This window comes from Antechinus flavipes, chromosome 4 (assembly GCF_016432865.1).
Source record: "Antechinus flavipes isolate AdamAnt ecotype Samford, QLD, Australia chromosome 4, AdamAnt_v2, whole genome shotgun sequence".
NCBI classification, from domain to species: Eukaryota; Metazoa; Chordata; class Mammalia; order Dasyuromorphia; family Dasyuridae; genus Antechinus; species Antechinus flavipes.
The window spans coordinates 84,855,131-84,873,284 of NC_067401.1; the positions used below are offsets into that span (position 1 = coordinate 84,855,131).

Below are 18,154 nucleotides of genomic sequence, written 5' to 3' on the forward strand. Positions count from 1 at the left end.
ATGACATTATGGTTTCCCAGAACAATTTATTATACTATTTGTGAATAATTCAGAAAGGTGAAAGCTTACATGAAACCATAATACTATTAAGCCAAGTTCAGTGAGTAGTGTTTAAAATTAATTCTCTTTTGATTTAATATCATATTCATTTTCAAATACATATTATTCATTCTACTTACACTTACATAGCTTTCTTACTTAATTTTCACTGGGGAAAAGGGGATTCTGGGGAAGGTACATTTGTATATATAACAATATAACCATTCCCCTTTTGTAAAAATCAATATTACTAATAAGCAAAATAAAATCATCTTTACGAAGTACAACATAATCCAAAGATAAAAAAAAAAGCTACTTGGCTCAGTACTTGGACTGTTGTTAAAAGGATATTGATATACAGGAATTCAATTCAATTCAACAGATTAGGTGACTACCACAGCAAGTGCAAAAGATATAAAGACAAAAACAAAACAATCCCTTCCCTCAAGAGGTTTGAATTTTACTGTGTATGTGCATGTGAAATACATTTATGTACAAAAATAAGCGAATACAAAAAAAACACCCCCCCCAAAAAACCCAAAAAACAAAATCAAAGAAATCCATAAAGAAATAAAAGAGAGTAACTTTAAGAGAAGTGTACTAGTAACTGAGAAAATAGGAAATGCCTTATGCAGGAGATGGCACCTGAGCTGTGGTATTTAGCTTATCTGTGAGGTAAAAGTGAGGATCTAGCACTTCTGAGACACAGAGGAATCATTTATGGAACGACACACAGTTAGAAGATGTAATGTGATAAACAAGGAATTGCTAGTCCATTGACTATATAAGTACAACAATGAGATTAATATGAAATAAGACTGGAAAGGGAAGTGGAAGTCAGTTGTTTAGGACTTTAGGCTGACGATTTTGTATTTTAACCTAAAGACAGTAAAGACCTTGAAGATTTTTTGAATAAAGGATGTCACAGAGATATCTATGTTTTAGGAAGTTAGATCTGATATGGTTTGCATAGTGAACATGAATGAAAAGGGAAGACTAATTTAGAGGGCTATTGCAACAGTTGAGATGAAAGGTGATAAGGTACTGAATGCCTGGAGAAAGAGAACAGGAACTAAAGATGTTACTCTAAAGAGAGAAAACTGACAAGACTTGGTAACTGATTGGATATGGGGTTTGAAAGAAGGAAGAATTAAGTTTGACTGTAAAGTTGTGAGACTAAATTACAGGAAGCATGGTGGTATCATTTGAATAGAAATACTCAAGCCTGAAGGAGATTTGGTTTTGTAGGAACAATATTTAAGCTGTTTTTGGATATATTCTTTGAAATGTTCATGGGACCTTCAGGTGGAGATTTTCAGCAGGTAACTGATAACATAGACTGAAGTCAGCAAAGATTAAAAAATTTTTTAAAAAAAAAATCTCCACCAAAATAAACTAAAATATTAGTACTGAATATTGATGATAATCTTCATATGTAAAAGACAGCATATCATTAAACTAAAATCATAATGTCTCTTTGGCTGCAGTTAGTCTATAGAGCAAGATAGATCTATCTCATCACAAATCAAGTTTTATAGTAAATAGTAAATAATGTATTTGGTGCCTCATATAATGAAGAAGACTTAGCCACATTAAGGTGGGCACCGGATAAATGGAAAATTTTATTACAATGAATTCCAAAAGTTCATGCAAATAAAAAAATATTTTTAACACTATGTATTATTTGAATCTGAACCATACTGCTGACAAGTGAAAAGATGACAATTTCAAGACAAAATATAAGCCTCAATGTTTTAATGCTAGCATATTTGGCATATTGTCTCTGATGTATTATGAATCTATAGTTCCAGACATAAATATTCATTATAGTGTTAAAATACTATATATATGCTAAAAAAAAAAAAAGTATTTTCTTCTATTTTTAGCTATGCATTTACAATCTTAAAAAAAAAAACTAAACTTTTCTTACTGGATAGAGATTCTATTATAATGTGGGCATACTGGGGTAAGATACCAGTTATGCCTCCTGAAATTGTGAAATTTCATCAATCTCATCCATTACTGCTCACTGGGAGCTTTAAGACTTCACTATAATACATAAACCTTAATTATCATAGAATAAATTATCTCCATGATTCAGAAATGCTGTTTGCTGAGATGAAAATTCTTTCTCTATTTCCTTCCTACTATCAATTCTATGCCTCTCATGGCCCAAATCCTCCTATCTCTTCTCACTGTGCCCTGGGGACCTCTTGATTCTATAGTTAATGAATCCACTTATTCCTATTCTTGGGCCACCTTTTCCCAGTTTTCACTGTTCCTTCTGTCAGAATCCCCAGCACAGAGATGAAGACTGAGTGTGAATCCTGCTCTCCTAATTGCCAATCTGAGATCCTTCTTCTGCCGACATAAATTATCAAGCATTCCTTTGAGGTTCATACCATCTCCCTAGATTATCGCCCCCCAACCTTGTTACTGTAATATCCTGGCTTTTGGGTCAATCTCCTTTCTAAAGTTATCTATCTGGTTCCCAATCTCTCCCACACATACCTTGCACCAACATTCAATATACAAGTGAATGTCAGCTGAAGATACTGGGTCCAGGCCTCATCACCAGATATTAGATTTAATCATTAATCTGTAAGACACTCTGTTTACCTCTATTCCTACTCTCCACCTACTTTTAAGCTCCTGTTCTTAAAGATTTGGATAAATTAAGCACAGTGAAGTAAGGAAGAACAAGAAGAATAATATATATAATAATACCAACACTATAATAGCATCTTTTTCAATAACTTAGACCTAAGAAATGTGGTAAATGAAATGACCAACTACAAATTCAGAGGACTGATGATGAAGCATACATACATCTCTTAAGAGAAAGGTGACAGACTTAGGGTACAAACTGGGATATAAAAGGATTTGTTACAAAGACTCTGTTTTTCTTTTTCTTTTCAGCAGTGGTTTTTAGGGGAAATAGAAACAGAGAAAATAAATGTTTGTTAATTAGAGAAAAATCCAATGGCGGCAAATTCTTAGCCATCATTTTCCTTAACTTGTCATTAGTGCTGGGAACTACTAATAAAACTGCCAAATAACAGCAAGGAATCCAATCCAATCCAACAAGTATGCAAGATGCACCAAAATACTAGTCAGCAAGCATTTATTAAATATTTGTTGCATGCCAGAAATGTGCAATGGATTAGGCAACAGCCCTTGACCTCAAGGAGTTTACAGGAATAAATACAACATGAAAACAGAAATATATATATAACAATATGAAAGCTACGGATTAGGAGAATTAGTTCCTTGAGATGAAAAAGTACTTTTCAGATATTCTTGGCATCTTTGATATTCTCATCGACAAAATGCTATTATTTCTGAGGTATTAAATTTCCTAATGCTGGATCACCTATTTCTTTGGATTATTGTTCTATGCCTCAATTTTTGCCATTTTATGTAGTGCTAGTTCTAGCAAAGATTAGGGATCTACTAGTTTGGAATGGGCTCCTCTCAAACGATTGTATTCTGCACTTGGTAAAATAACAAAGTACATTTTTGGGGAAACAGATCTGGAATAACAAGGGAAATAATAAAGAAAAAATTCAGGAATGAAGGGAAAGAGAAAGCACCAAACATTTATGAAGGGCTAACTATATGCCAGGCTCTATGCTAAACTCTTTCCAAGTATGTCAAATGATCTTTACAACAACTCTGGGAGGCAGATGCTATCATAATCCCCACTTTACAGTTTAGGAAACTGAGGTAGAGAGAAATTAAGTGACTTGGCTAGGGACATACAGCTATTATGTAAATAAGGCTGAATTTGAACTTGGGGTCTTCCTGACTCAGGCCCAGTGTCTAGCTGCCTCAAATTCTATTATAGACCTAAAAAAAAAAAAAAAAAAAAAAAAAGCAGCCATCAAAATTATTTAGTGTTGATTAAAAAAAAAAAAAGATCAATATATATATATTTTTTTAAATCAAAGGAAAAGACTATATAGACGGGAAAATCAGGAACTTGATACGTGTCTGATAAACCCCTAAATATAAATTACTTAGGAAAAGAAATCCATTTAATAAAAAATTGCTAGAAAAATTGGAAAGGAGTTTGGAAGAAATTAAATTTAAACCAGTTATCATATGAAATATTCCAAAACAAATTCAAAATAAATATGACCTTAATATGAAAAGTCATATAAAAAATTAAAAATAAAATCATATGCTTTTCATAGCTATGGGGAAACAGATTTAACTAAATCAGGATAGAAGCAATCATAAAACATAAAATTCTGATCAAATGAAACTGAAATGCTTTTTCACACACAAAAATGAACATATCTAGGATAAGAAAGGAAATTTGAGGGGGAAAAAACACTTTTGTATCAAATTTCTCAGTGATTTAAGATCCTATTAATCTAAACAACTAAGATATATAAAATTAAAAGGCATAATAACTCAACAAATAAGTAGTACCCACTCAAAAGAAGTCAACTATTTGTAAATCTAGGAAACACAACTCAGGAGTAGTAAAAGAAATGCACATTTGGTGGAGCCCCAAATCAATACTACCATTCCAGAAAGCAATATGGAATAATGAAATGAAAGAATGTCCAAATCACTAATAAGAGAAATGAAAACCAAAGCGAAAACCTGCAAATTGGCAAAAATGACAAAAAATATTCTCAATGTTGGGGAAATTGTGGAATGAAAAGCACACTTAATACATAGTTGGTAGAATTGTACAACCATTTTGGAAAGAAATTATGCAAAAAAAAAATTAAGTAAAATGCCCATTATCATTTAACCAGAAATTCCATTATTAGGCTTATACCTGAAGGAAGCCATTAAGAAGAGAGTCTCTATATACTATAAAATATTTATTTCAGCACTTGTGTGACAGGAAAGAATTGGAAACAAAACAAACATCTATCAATTGAGAATGGTTAAACAAACTGGTACTATGAATGAAGTAAAACTATGTTGTAAAAAATGATTTGTGTGAAGAACAGAGATGAAGTGAAGTAAACAGAGCACCCCTTGTTCCCCAAATACACAATACTTATACTAAATGAGGAAAAAAAACTCAACTTAAGTATACAATCGAATATAACAAAATTACAAAGATCCAGCAGGATATAGATGTGTTCTCTTAAACACAACCAAACTCCTCCTTTATGGAGGTAGGAGGTCTGCAGGTATTAAGACATTGCACAGGTTTTTCAATGTACCTATCTATCAGTCATGATGTTTTTCCCCCTTGCTAAAACAAAACAAAACAAAACAAAACAAAAAAACACTATTTGTTATATGGGATGGCTTTTAGGAAAAAGGTCGGGGAAGATACTTGGGATAATGATAATAATGTAAGAAACATCATCACTAAATAAGAAGTCATCAAAAAAAATCTTATAAAAAAACTTAATCTCCATGTGCATGGAATTTATTTTCTAAAGGGTGAAAGACAAATACACATAACACTATGGAGCATAAATATAAAGTGAATAAAAAAAGTTTAAAACAAGATATGTTTGAAGAGAGAATTAGCAGTTGAGGTATGGAGGGAAATTAGGAAAGTTTCATGAAGAAGATGATCTTAGAGCTGTATCTTAAAGAAAGAAAGGGGACTATCTGAGAGAGGTAAGGAGGGAGTGCATGTCAGGCAGGGAACTGACAACTAGTGCAAAAGCACAGAGATGGGAAAGGGTGCCATGTACAGAAAGAACAAGCTGTTTGGCTGGAAAGGTAGGTCAGGGCCAGAATATGAAGGGTCATAAAAGTTAAACAGAAGAATATATATATAATTTATTCTAGAAGAAATAAAAAGCCACTGGAAAATCGATTAAGTAGTCACATGATCAGATCCTCCAGGGCTCTTTACATTTGCATATTCATCTACATTATATAGTATACCTACCAGTAAAAGAGTCTCGGTATGGAAAGGGATCCTTTCATTTTTGATTTTGTATTACAGTATCTGGTATAGTGCTTAGCACATAGCAGGTACTTTAATAGTAGATTTAAAAAAAAATTACTTTTAATTCCAGTAATATATTGCTCAGAGTTAAATATAAAAGCTTACATTTCAGGTCAATTAATCAACAAATATTTATTAAGGTTTTAAAGCAGCATTGGTATCAGTATGGTATATGAAATACAATAGAATTAATAGAAATTTAATTAGAATTAAATATGGCATATCAAGTAAAATAGAATATTGGACTTGGCAATCTAGAAGATCTAGATCCTCCCTTAAGACAGTTAGTTGTGGAACCTTGAGCAAGTAACTTAATCTCAGCTGGACCTGGTTTCCCTCACTTGAAAAAACCAGGGTCGGACACCATGTCCTCTATGAATATTTATAGCACTAAATCTATGATCCTATGATAATGATTTGACTTATAAAGTTTAAGAGACGAGACTAAGCATTTATTATGCACCTACTATGTGGCAGGCATTGTGCCAAGTGCTCTACAATCAATATTCTCTCATTGGATACATTATGACAGACACTATACTGAGTGCAAGGGAAATAAAACCAGAAATGATACAGTTCTGACCTCAAGAAGCTTATATTCTCATTGGAAAACAGGCATATAAATGAAAAAGAAATATAAGGTAAAGAGGGGAGACAAAGGCTAGAGTTTCCTTTAAGAAATGTCGACATAGATGGATCAAATATCGTTAGAAATATTTGTCTTTAAAAAAAAAAATCTTAAAAAAAGATTTCAGTGTACTGAAAAGCTCAACATTTAGTAAGTATTTTAACAATGGTCTACATAGCTCCTACATCATTCCATAATTTTAGTAGAATAGCTCCTAATTGCTCTAAAAATTGTGGATTTTTTCCCTACTTATGTCTTTTCTTCATTATCTAATTTATAAAAGAATTAAATATAATGAAGTCCCACTGAACATTACTGGCAAATAAGAAATGGCACTGTTAGTTATTATTATATGTTGATATGTGCGTGCATGCGTATGTGAACTGTAAAGTATAGCAACTAAATAATTAAGGAAAAGCTAACTGAACTCTACGGCAACCTAGAAAATATTCATAGATGATTTCACTGTGCCTCTTTCAGAAAGATTTAGAAAAATCTAAGAGAAAGATAAACAAAAACAAATTTAAGGATGTGAACAGAATGTGAGGAAAAACTAGTCATGACAGATTTTTGGTGATTACTAACTCTTAAAGAGTACACCTATTTTTCAACACTAAAAAGCAATCTTGCAGTTTAAAACTGATCATTTTCTAAGAATATATTAGTTACAATCCATAATGCAATAAAAATTGCAATCGACAAAAGACACAGAGACTGAACAATATTGCTCTAAATAAGTGGAGTAAAGATAAAAAATAGGGAAAAACTGAAAATGAGACATGTCAAAAGTTATAGCATGTACCTTTAGGTAATTTTATCTTTGAACACACATTTGCAAGGAAGAAAATACCAACTATTTGAGCATGCAACTAAAAAATTTTTTTTTAGATTTTCTTAAAATTAACTACAAAATAAATACTAAAATAAAAATTCTGAAAATACAAAAACCATATCAACAGAAAGACTGACTTAAAAAATGTTTTTAAAACAAACCCAACAAAATAAACCAGTATTTAATCTGACTTTTATAAACAGAAGAAAACCAAAGTAACAAAAAAGAAAAAAAAGGGGAGGGGACATTTCACAATGAAAAGGAAAGAAAACTATCAAAAGTCATTACATCCAATATAGCTAACAAACCAGACAAATATATTTATAAATATGTAAAATATTGAAATGAATGAAAGAGGACATTGAAAGTATAAACTCTATTTCAAAGAGATAAATTCAACAAATCATAAATGAACTCTCAGGGAAAAATCCTGGTCAGATGGATTTGTAATTGAATTCTAACAAACATAGCACAAATAGCTCCCATGCTACATATACTATTTACAAAAATATAGGGGGGAAAAAAACACACCTTACCCAATCCTTCTATGAGACAAAAATGATCCTGAAACCAACACCAGGAAGAGACAGAGCAGAGAAAAAAAACGATATACCAACATCACTAATGAACACTGATGTATAATTATATATTAGCAAGACTATAGAAATATATTTTAAAATTCAATGAGCAAGCTGGACCAAGTATGCAAGATCATTTCATAATATTACAAAAATCAGAAATATAAGAAACTATTATATTAATAATAACAAAAAAGACATCAACCAAAGTAGAAAAAGCTTCTGAGAAAAGGATTAAAAAAACAACACTAAAGAAACAAAAGGGCTTTTTTTTTTTTTTTGGAAACTATTAAAAATTATCTAAAAATCATATAGTAAGATGTAGCAGAAAGTGTTGGGCTTGGGTTTCCTTAGTAAGGTCAAAAAGAGATTACCCACCATTTAAACCAGGGGCTATGTGAATTTGTTTTTAAAAATATTTTGATATTATTTGACAGTGCTAGAAATAATCCAATAGAAAGGGATAGTAAAATAGTAAAATGTAGTAAAATTATATTAATTAAATTAAATTATATATTAAATACAGTAAAATTATAGTAAAATTTCCTTTAAGATAGCAAAATGCATTAAATACCTGAGAATTAATTTACTCCTAAACATATATGGATATTTGATTACTGCAATAACAAAAATAAATTTTTATGCAAATGAGTGATCTAAATAGATTTTCAATTTTCATGGCTGGGTTGTACCAATATAGTTAAAAAAAAAAAAAAAGTAGACTCTATAAATTTAGCAAGTGCTAATTAAATCACCAAAGGATACTTTACTGCTTTAAATTTAGACAAAATAACAATACTCATTTGGAGGATTAAAGGTAAAGAATAACAAACAATTGAGCTATGGAAAGGGTCTGCTATAGGTATATTGGTATATCCAACATATAAAGGACTGCTTGCCATCTAGGGGAGGGGGTGGAGGGAGGGAGGGAAAAAAATTGGAACAGAAACGAGTGTCAATACAAATCATAATGTGTCAGTCAGGAGATATCATGAGTTAAGGTTATTAAAACTACTTAATATTGAATTTAAAAAAATTGACTAGTACAATAAACTAGGTAAACAAAACTAAAAACAAATACAATCAATAATTCAAAAATGTAAACTATCTGAAAAGGAAATCTTACTTCAAAAGAACTGCTGAGAAAAATAGGTTTAAATAGCAACACATTCTACGCAATTAATTCAAAATGGATAAACAGACTAATTATCTTTTTAAAATCACAACATTAAAAATATCAAGGTAACTCACAACTACAAATACAGAAAAAAATCATAAGTAAACATGCAAAAAACCATTAAAGACAAAATAGATCTTTGAGGAATCAACAAATGTGGAAGATTAAGACCCATTCTTCAATAGATTAGTTTTCAAAGAAAATATAAACTATTAAGGGGGGAGAAGGGGAGGAAGAGTTTTAAATCACAAATAATCAGAATTGTAAATTAAAATAATTTATTTAAAAAATAAAATAATGGTAATTAATAATAGCTACAGGGGCAGTACCAGGTATTTAACATGGCTCAGGAGATAGAATGCCAGCCCCAGAAGATTTCCTTTTCCCGAGTTCAGATCGGGCCTCAACACTTTATAGCTGCCTTGGCAAATCATTTCACCCTGTTTGCCTGTTTCCTCTACTGTAAAATGAGTTGGAGAAAAAAATGGCAGACCCCTCCAATATCTTTGCCGAGAAAACCCTACATGAGGTCATGAGGAGTTGGATATGAATGAACAACAAAAACTGGGGTGAGGAAGCATAATTGGTGGGGCTGCAGTCAGTCTGAAAAACTGAGTTAGGTCATTTCATCTACAAGTATTCCAGACAACTTTAAGAACATAAGTAACAGTAGGTGCTGACATGCAATGGTAGAGAATTTCTTGCCAAATGCTCCCCTACACTAATGAAATCCCAGGTCATCAAAAGAATATGATTTTAGCAGACATTTATACATAGCTTTAGATTTAGATTTAAATTCTTTTTTCTCATCTGATCGCTATAATCATTGAAGGAAGGTAGCTACTACTTTTATCCCTATTTAAAAGAGGAGGGGCAGTTAGGTGGTACAGTGTATAGAGCACCTGAAGACAGGAGGACTTGAGTTCAAATCTAGTCTCAGACACTTAACACTGTCTAGCTTGTGTGATCCTGGGCAAATCATTTAACCTCAATTTCCTCAGCAAAAAAGAGAAGGAAAGTAAGACTGGAAAAAAGTGGACTTGGGAAGATTTGAACAGAGTTCTTGATCCAAAGCTCTATTTGCTATGCCATAGTGCTTTTCAAAAAAATGGGAAAATTCACTTTTGGAGCAATTGTGGGAAGATAAGCAAGTTGTATGACATTCCATCTCCTGCCTATGCAATTGTACAGATTGCCTTCCCTAGCTAAGTTAAGGGTCCTACCACCTTCTAGAAGCCTTTCCCGATTCTCCCAATTGTTAGTACCATTCATACCAGTTAGTATCCCTGCTTGCTCCCCATTATATCACATGTATTTTGTACATAGTCAATGTTAATTGTGAAGATTGATATTTCTAAGCATTTAAGGCAGAATTCAGACCCAGGTCTTCTGATTCCAAATTCAACATCTGCCCCATAGCTGTTGTGGTTCACTTGTGTCTGACCCCATATAGGATTTTCTGGGCAAAGATGCTGGACAGGATTGCCATTTCCTTCTCCAACTCATTTTACAGCAGAGGTGACTTGCCCAAGTTCTCACAACTAATAAGTTTCTGAGACTAGATTTGAATTAGGGAAGGTGAGACTTCACGACTCCAAGCCATGCACTCCATCCACTGGTTCCTCTTTCCATAGAATCAAAAGTGAAACCCTAATTTTAATCACTTGCTTTGTTCTATATTCTTTTCAAACAGTAGGAATATATGTTTGGATGTCCAATCACCTCAAATTCAAATCGTCTAGCTACTTCTACCATCACACTAAGGAGTTCATATTTGATCCCACAGGCAATACAGAGCCTTTGAAAATGACTAATATGATTAGATGTCTTTCAGAAAAACTCACTTTGGTAGCTATTTTCAACAGTTCTCACTGTCTATAGGATACACATAGATATCTAATATGCACAGATGCATGTACATACATAGGAGAACACAAGATTCTGACACAGTGGAAAATATTCACATAGTAAAAACTTAAATTTTGTTTTGAAAACTCCCTGCATAGATGCAGACAGAAATTGATGTCAAACTTAGCCTTACAAAACTATATGGGGCCATAGAGAAGTTAAGAAAATGTGCCAGAGAAGATGCCTGAAACCAGGTCTTCCTGACTGCAGGACAGGCCCTTGTTAAAGTAATTAGTCGTCATTTTATTCTGAATGGGGCACATTTAACCCTAGCAAAATTTCGCTTCAACTTACCAGGCATTTTTCCATTATCCCCAACTCCCCAATTATTTTTCATGTATTGTTTTTGCTTTTTCCTGCCTCTCTGCAATTTTGTATGTCTCTCATATCCTAGAGGCATATCGGTAAATGTTTAATAACAACTCTCCAGAAAAAAAAATACAGCACACTTGTAAGTTTAATTTACATTATCAATATTTTCTTAAATCTAGAAAATCAACAGAACAATAAATCAAGCTCTGATTTATAGCCTTTGCTGATTTCCTAAGTATAAATACTCAATGAAAATTTTGGAGCAATTGTGAATAGAATCAAAGTGGCTCTAAGCCAGACACAGGATTCCTTCCACATCTCTGCTGAATGCATCAAGATTCAGATTAGGATGCTGCCTCTTTCATAAAGCCTTCTGTAGATCTCTCTTAAACCTCTCACTGAACAAGCTTCCATGTACTTATTATATTCTAATTATATAATATATTAATTTGTGTAATCTTTTCTCCCTAATAGATTGCAAGTTTCCTGAGAACTTTTCATGTTTGTATCCCAAGTGTCTGAATATCATCCACATGGTAGGTATTAAATATTTATTGAATTTTAATTCTGACAGAGAAAAATGACTCAAAAATATACTTTACGGAAGATGGAATCTCCCAAGTCCTACACAAACAGAAAGTTTTCATTTGCAGAAACTTTAGAATTTATAAAGCCTTTATAAAACTCTGTAAGATAATTAACCTAAGTATTATTATACCTATCTACAGATTCAGGAATATATTTATTATGCTAGATTCACAACTTGCAAGCGGCAAGACAAACTCAAAATTTTTTGATTAAGTTCAATGAATTTAATCACTAAAATAATAACACATAATACTGTATCAACGTTCAAAATTCCTAGATAATCTTTTAAGGATTGCACCAATTGTTTATGGAAAGGAATTAATAGAATGCAAGGAATCAAGAATGCAATAAATGAAAACAGCAATGCTTGATTTAACTTAAGGCAAATGGAAGTTTGAGAAGTAAAAAGATGGCTGAAAACAGCAACAGGTCCTGTAAACAATAACTGCAAACTAAAGGTTTATTTTCACATATACACTGTGAAAATAACAACTAGTCCACACCTGCACACATTAACAGAAATTACATCAAGTCTTCCTTTAACATGCAGGCAATAACAGATATAACTGGACTGAAACAAAAAGAAGCTAAGGTGATATTTTAAAACTTCAAGAACCAAAATTTCTCCAAGTGAACTGATGGAGGAAAAGTAAGGACCAAGAAAATGAACAAAAAACAAAATTAAAGCCTAAAAATATGCCTTACCCAATTATAAAAAATTCATAAATTGAAAGGAAGTCCTGCCTTTCAAATAAAATAATAGTTGCTCTTAAGAAGGCTAAAACAAATTAAAGCTGAATAAAAGCCATTGGCCAGCTGATAATTATACAATGCTTCTCTTAGGGACAGAAACAGTAACAAAATAAAGGTGGGAATCATATTACAGAGAAGAAAATAAAACAAATTCCAAATGTGACCTGATTCAAGTGATTTATAAATGTTAGATTGGAAGCCAGGATATCTAGGTTCTAATTGGAGGTAGAGGGACACAGCACTGTATCTTTTTTATGTCTTGAACTCTCTCCTGAGGATTAAAACTATATTTGCCAATCTTTTCCATATTTATGTGAATCAGATTCTCTGATGCACATAGCTCATATGGCTTAAAGAAACCCAGAGGAACAGATTTCCAGTCTTTTAAAGAATGTTTATTTGCTCTAAGTGTAATTTTCTTTCTTTCTTTTTTTTAAGGTCCTAGGCCTAAGGGCAATTGTTAGTATGTATTCTTACTTTCTATTGGATTAATGGACTGAAAAACAGAATAAATCTGGATTATAGTTAGTCTTTATAAATTAAGGGACACAAACACACACATGAAAATTGTGGAAAATGAAAGAAAATCATCTAAAAGGCTTTAAAAGGCAGTATTTAAGAGGACATGGGTCTTGAAAAATATAACCAAGCACACAAAGAAAGCTGACATCTTGCAAGGTATTTCCCAACTAGTGAGTCAGGACACAAGCGTGGCTTTCCCTGTAGCTCTCGATGTGGCTCCCCAGCGCTGACATTTCATATGCCCCTGAGTCTCCATCTTTATCTCACTTAGTTATTAGTTCATGCCACATCTCAGGCACCGGGGCACCTGCAGTTCTCAAAGGGATTCCCTGAACCCCAGACAAATTGCCACTATGGCTGGGCCACGGCTTCAGTTTCATTACCTTTCAATCATAAATAGTCTTCTCAAAGAGCTCTTCCTCATCTAAAAGCATGGGGAACCCCATTCCCTCAAAGGTGTTCATAGGAAACTTAATGCTGCAGCCAAATCAAAGTTAAGAAATGCAAATCCAGAGTCTTCCCGAGTGAGGTCAGAAGAGAAATGATTGGTCTTTTGAGCAGCATTTACTTTTGCTTCAAACTCAAACTGAAAAAAAGTGCCTGTGGTTTGGAAAACTACTTAGAAGAAAAGTTTAAATTCTATCCGTATACTTCCCTGATTCTGTCCCTTTGTAATTCTTTGATGGAGAACAAGCAAGCCCCCCCACATAACGGGGACCCCCACGAGTCCGTCCGAGCAGGCCTCGGCCCTAGCTCTCCCACGCTTCTAGCCCCCCCCCCCACGTACAAGGATGCACACCGTCCCTCAGCACTCTCTCTTCCTCCACCTGTTGCATACCTGTTAAATGACCCCCAATCCTAGAGGAGGACCGCTGCCCACCGCCTGAGTCTTTGAGCTGGGTTATATTCTGCCCAGCAATGGTGACTCCAGGCGTGCCAGGAAAGCTGGGGTGGGGGTGGAGGTCACTCACTCTTAGCCACAGTTGGGAATTGGGGAGGATTTCTGAACGTGGCGGGCTGGAAGAGCGGCAGGAGGGGCCGGACCAAGATGGGGCCGGTGAAGGGGGAGACCGGGAGAGTTTGGCGCCCGGGAGTCCGAGCTCTCACAAGGACCCGATGGGGGGAGGGGGAGCTCGCGCCAGTAAGGGGTTTGGGGGTCGAGGCGGAGCCGGAGCGGCCATTCCGGGATGAGTCGGGTTCAGGCAGGGGGAAAGGAATCCTTCACGGGCTTGGTCCCGACGGGTGGGGGTAAGGAAAGGAGGACTTCCCCAGGTTCGCGCCCGCGCCGCGGTGGGGGGAGGGGCGGCAGAGGCTAGCACTCACCATGTCGTACACGTTGAGGACCACCAGCTGGTTCGCCCCCATCCTCCTCTCGGCGGCCGCCGCGTCTCGCCGGAACGTGGGGGCCCTCCCGCCCCCCGCCCCGGCTCTCTCCCAGAAGAGCCCTGACGAAGGCCGCTGCTCCCCCCGCCGGTGCTTCGTGGAACGACACCCGGGGCAGGCGAGACGTTCAGAGCCAGGACCACGAACGCATCGGGGGCCCGGGGAGCGTACCCAGGACGGGCGAAGACGGAGCCTCTCCCCGGCTAGCAGCAGAAAGGGCAGCGCGGATGGCCCGGCCGGCACCCTTTCCTCTGATGGGTACAGCTCCTCCTCCCCGAGGCGGACACGTGGGGAGAGGCGGGGCTTTGATGAGGGGCGGTCGCCAGGCGTCCCCCTTGGAGGCGGGGCCCGCCCGGCGCCGAAGTGGAGTGGGCCTCGGCTTTCGGGCCGCGGCCCCTTCGAGGCCTAAAATGGTGGCCGCATCAGCGCCGTCTCCCTCCACCTTCGGGGAGGAGCTCGGTGGGGAGACTACAATTCCCGGCATGCAGCGCGGATCCCCTGACACCCCTTTCCCCGGGAAGACTACAATTCCCAGCATGCAGTGCGAATGTCTTTTCCTTGCCTCGCCCAGCCTTCTAGGACTCCACGAAGCTACTATTATTTCTACTACTACTCCACTTTCCCCACCCTCCCCACTCCTAAACCCGCAAAGCCTTTGCAGCTTAATAGATGACAACACCTTACTGCGGTGTTGCATGCTGGTTCTTGAAGTCTTCGTCCACTGCACGCCTCTAGTGGAGATACTAGAAAAAGTGTAGCCAGGAACCCTGAAGCTGCAGGTAATAGAAATACAGATGTTCCCCAATTCTAAAGCAAGATTCTCCCCTATCCCCACTCCTCAAGTCAAAGTGAAAATACAACCAAACCCCAGCGGTTATAAATCACTTTTGTGTGTGTATCAATAGCGAAAATCTAAATCTAAAATACGGTGCAGTTACGGATCAGTGTGTGCATGCCTGCATTGCAAGTCCTCCCTTTCTCCCCTCATCTTTTCCCATTCTTCTTGCTTCTCCTCTTTCTCTTTCATCTGGCCTTGGCTGAAGCCTTAGTCGATTCTCATACTTTTTGTGCATATTTATGGTGGCACCTTCTATTTTATGAAATTATCCTAATATGATGGAGGATAGAGAAAAAATAGAATCCTAGCTTTATGAAAAATTAGGGAACAGGAAAAGGTACAAAGAGAAAAAAACATCCTCTCCCAGGGACCTTGTCTAGGTGGCAGATCTGTTTCGTTGGTTCTGACCTAAGACTGTTTTCTGAAATATGGTGGAGGACAGCAATCTGGGAAAGTTCATCCTTCTATGATCTAGTTTATATTTGAGAGCACAAGAAGAATTGGGAAGAAAAGTGTGGATGGAGAAGAATCCATTTCTATTCTTGGGCAAACAACCCACTGCATCTTTCTTAAGGCAGTGTTGTTTCTGTTTTTTGAGGAAATGTTCTTAAACAGTACATTCTATAGGATAGTCAACTTATATTAAAGGATCTTCCAAAAACCAAGAAGTTTCTTTATTGTACAACTCTCCTTTTGGTATTTGTTGTCTTCTGGGTGTGTGAATGTAATTGAATAGGTTTATCCCTAAGTCTTCCTACACATTCCCATGGTGTGATCACATGAAAAGATAATCTTCCAGATCTCCAGTATAGAAGGATGCTGATGTACCTATATGTGTTGTATTGATGAGATTAAAGGGGACACGTTTACATCATTTTCATCCTCCACACATATTTTTGTATATATTATACAGACAAAATTTTGTTGGGATTTTTAAAGAATTAATTCTAAAAAATATGGGACTAGATTTGAAAAAAATTATATTTGTTATAATATCTTAAAATAATATTAAAACAAATATAACATCTAAAACATAAAATAGCATCATAAAGTAACATTTATTTTATCAATTAGCCATCAAATATTAAGTGCCTATAATGTTCCAAACAACATGCTAAACACTAGGGATACAAATCCAAAGAATGAAATAATCCCTACTTGAAATGAACTTAACATTATAATGGGAGAAATAAATTTTATATGTCAGTATGTATGTTATTATCTTTATATAAATTTAAAAAATATTAAATGTGAATATCTAAAAAGTAGTTAAAGATAGGGTATATGGAGTCAGTTCATGTGCACAGATTTTTGATCATGTGATCTACCCACCATTGTGACCCTGATTTAGTCTTTTATTTCATAGATAAACATGAGGTCCAGAAAAGAAAAGTGCCCAGGGTCACAAAGATGATAAACAAGAAAGTCAGAATCTGAAATGAGTCCTTCCACTCCCCAAGTACAGTATATATATATATATATATATATATATATATTTTTTTTTTTTGCTACACTATTCTTCCTTGTCCTAAAGATTATCTAAACTCCTGAGCCTCAAATTAAGATTCTTCACAGACTGGCTTAAATTTAACTTTCTGATCTTTTCTCACATTGCTTTCTCTCATATATTTTGCTTTCTAGCTAACTGTACTATTTGCCATTCACTGGCGAACATATTCCAGAGTTTTCAACTTTAGTGCAGTTACTTATTCTTCCATATGGATGCAATGTCTTTTTCACGCTCTCTGCTGTTATGCTATCACCTCTTATACGAAAGCTTCCCATCCTTCCTTCTTCTCCTACCTCCCACCTGAAAGAAGTTATCACCACATTCTCCTTAAACAAGCACTTTCTCTCTTAAGCACTTAGTACATTCTAATTTGTGTTATATTTATTTTTGTACTTGACTTATCCTTCTACTAAAGAGTAAACCCTCTTGACTAGGGATCATGACATTGATCTATATATGTTTCCCGTTGTTGTTATTGTTCAATTGTGTCTGACTTATTGTGACTCTGTGGATCATAGCACGTCAGGTCCTTATTTCCTCCATTATTTTCTGAAGTTTGTCCAAGATCATATTAGTTGCTTCCATGACACTATGACTAATCTCATCCTCTGTTGTCCGTTTTCCTTTTGCTTTTTAATTTTATGTCAGCATCAGAATCTTTCCCAATGAGTCCCATTTTCTTATTATATGGCCAAAGAATTTAAGCTTCAGTTTCAGGATTTTACCTTCCAGTGAACTGGATTCAGAAGATATAAAATAACCCGAGAAAAAAAACAGAAATGCAAGCAGTTTATATTTATTTCCCAGTGTTATTTCTTTGAATGTAGCTGCTTCTGTCCATCCTTGATCAATTAAAACTGAATTAGCTCTCTTTATCAAAGAGGTCCACTTCCATCAGAATACATCCTCAAACAGTATGGTTGTTGAGGTATATAATGATCTCCTGGTTCTGCTCATTTCACTTAGCATCAGTTCATGTAAGTCTCACCAGTCCTTTCTGTATTCATCTTGCTGGTCATTTCTTACAGAACAATAATATTCCATAACATTCATATACCACAATTTACTCAGCCATTCTCCAATTGATGGGCATCCATTCATTTTCCAGTTTCTAGCCACTACAAACAGGACTGCCACAAACATTTTGG

General features: G+C 35.5%; 1 protein-coding gene across 1 annotated transcript in view; it reads right to left on the reverse strand.

Moving 5' to 3' along the window:
• The window catches only part of DESI2 (desumoylating isopeptidase 2), a 35,098-nt gene extending 20,408 nt beyond the window's left edge, over window positions 1-14,690 (reverse strand). Inside the window, exon 1 of the mRNA XM_051993452.1 lies at window positions 14,599-14,690. Coding sequence (XP_051849412.1) covers window positions 14,599-14,640 — 42 coding nt within the window. The 5' untranslated portion in view covers window positions 14,641-14,690. The remainder of the gene's footprint in view (window positions 1-14,598) is intronic.
• Between the last annotated feature and the right edge of the window lie 3,464 nt (window positions 14,691-18,154).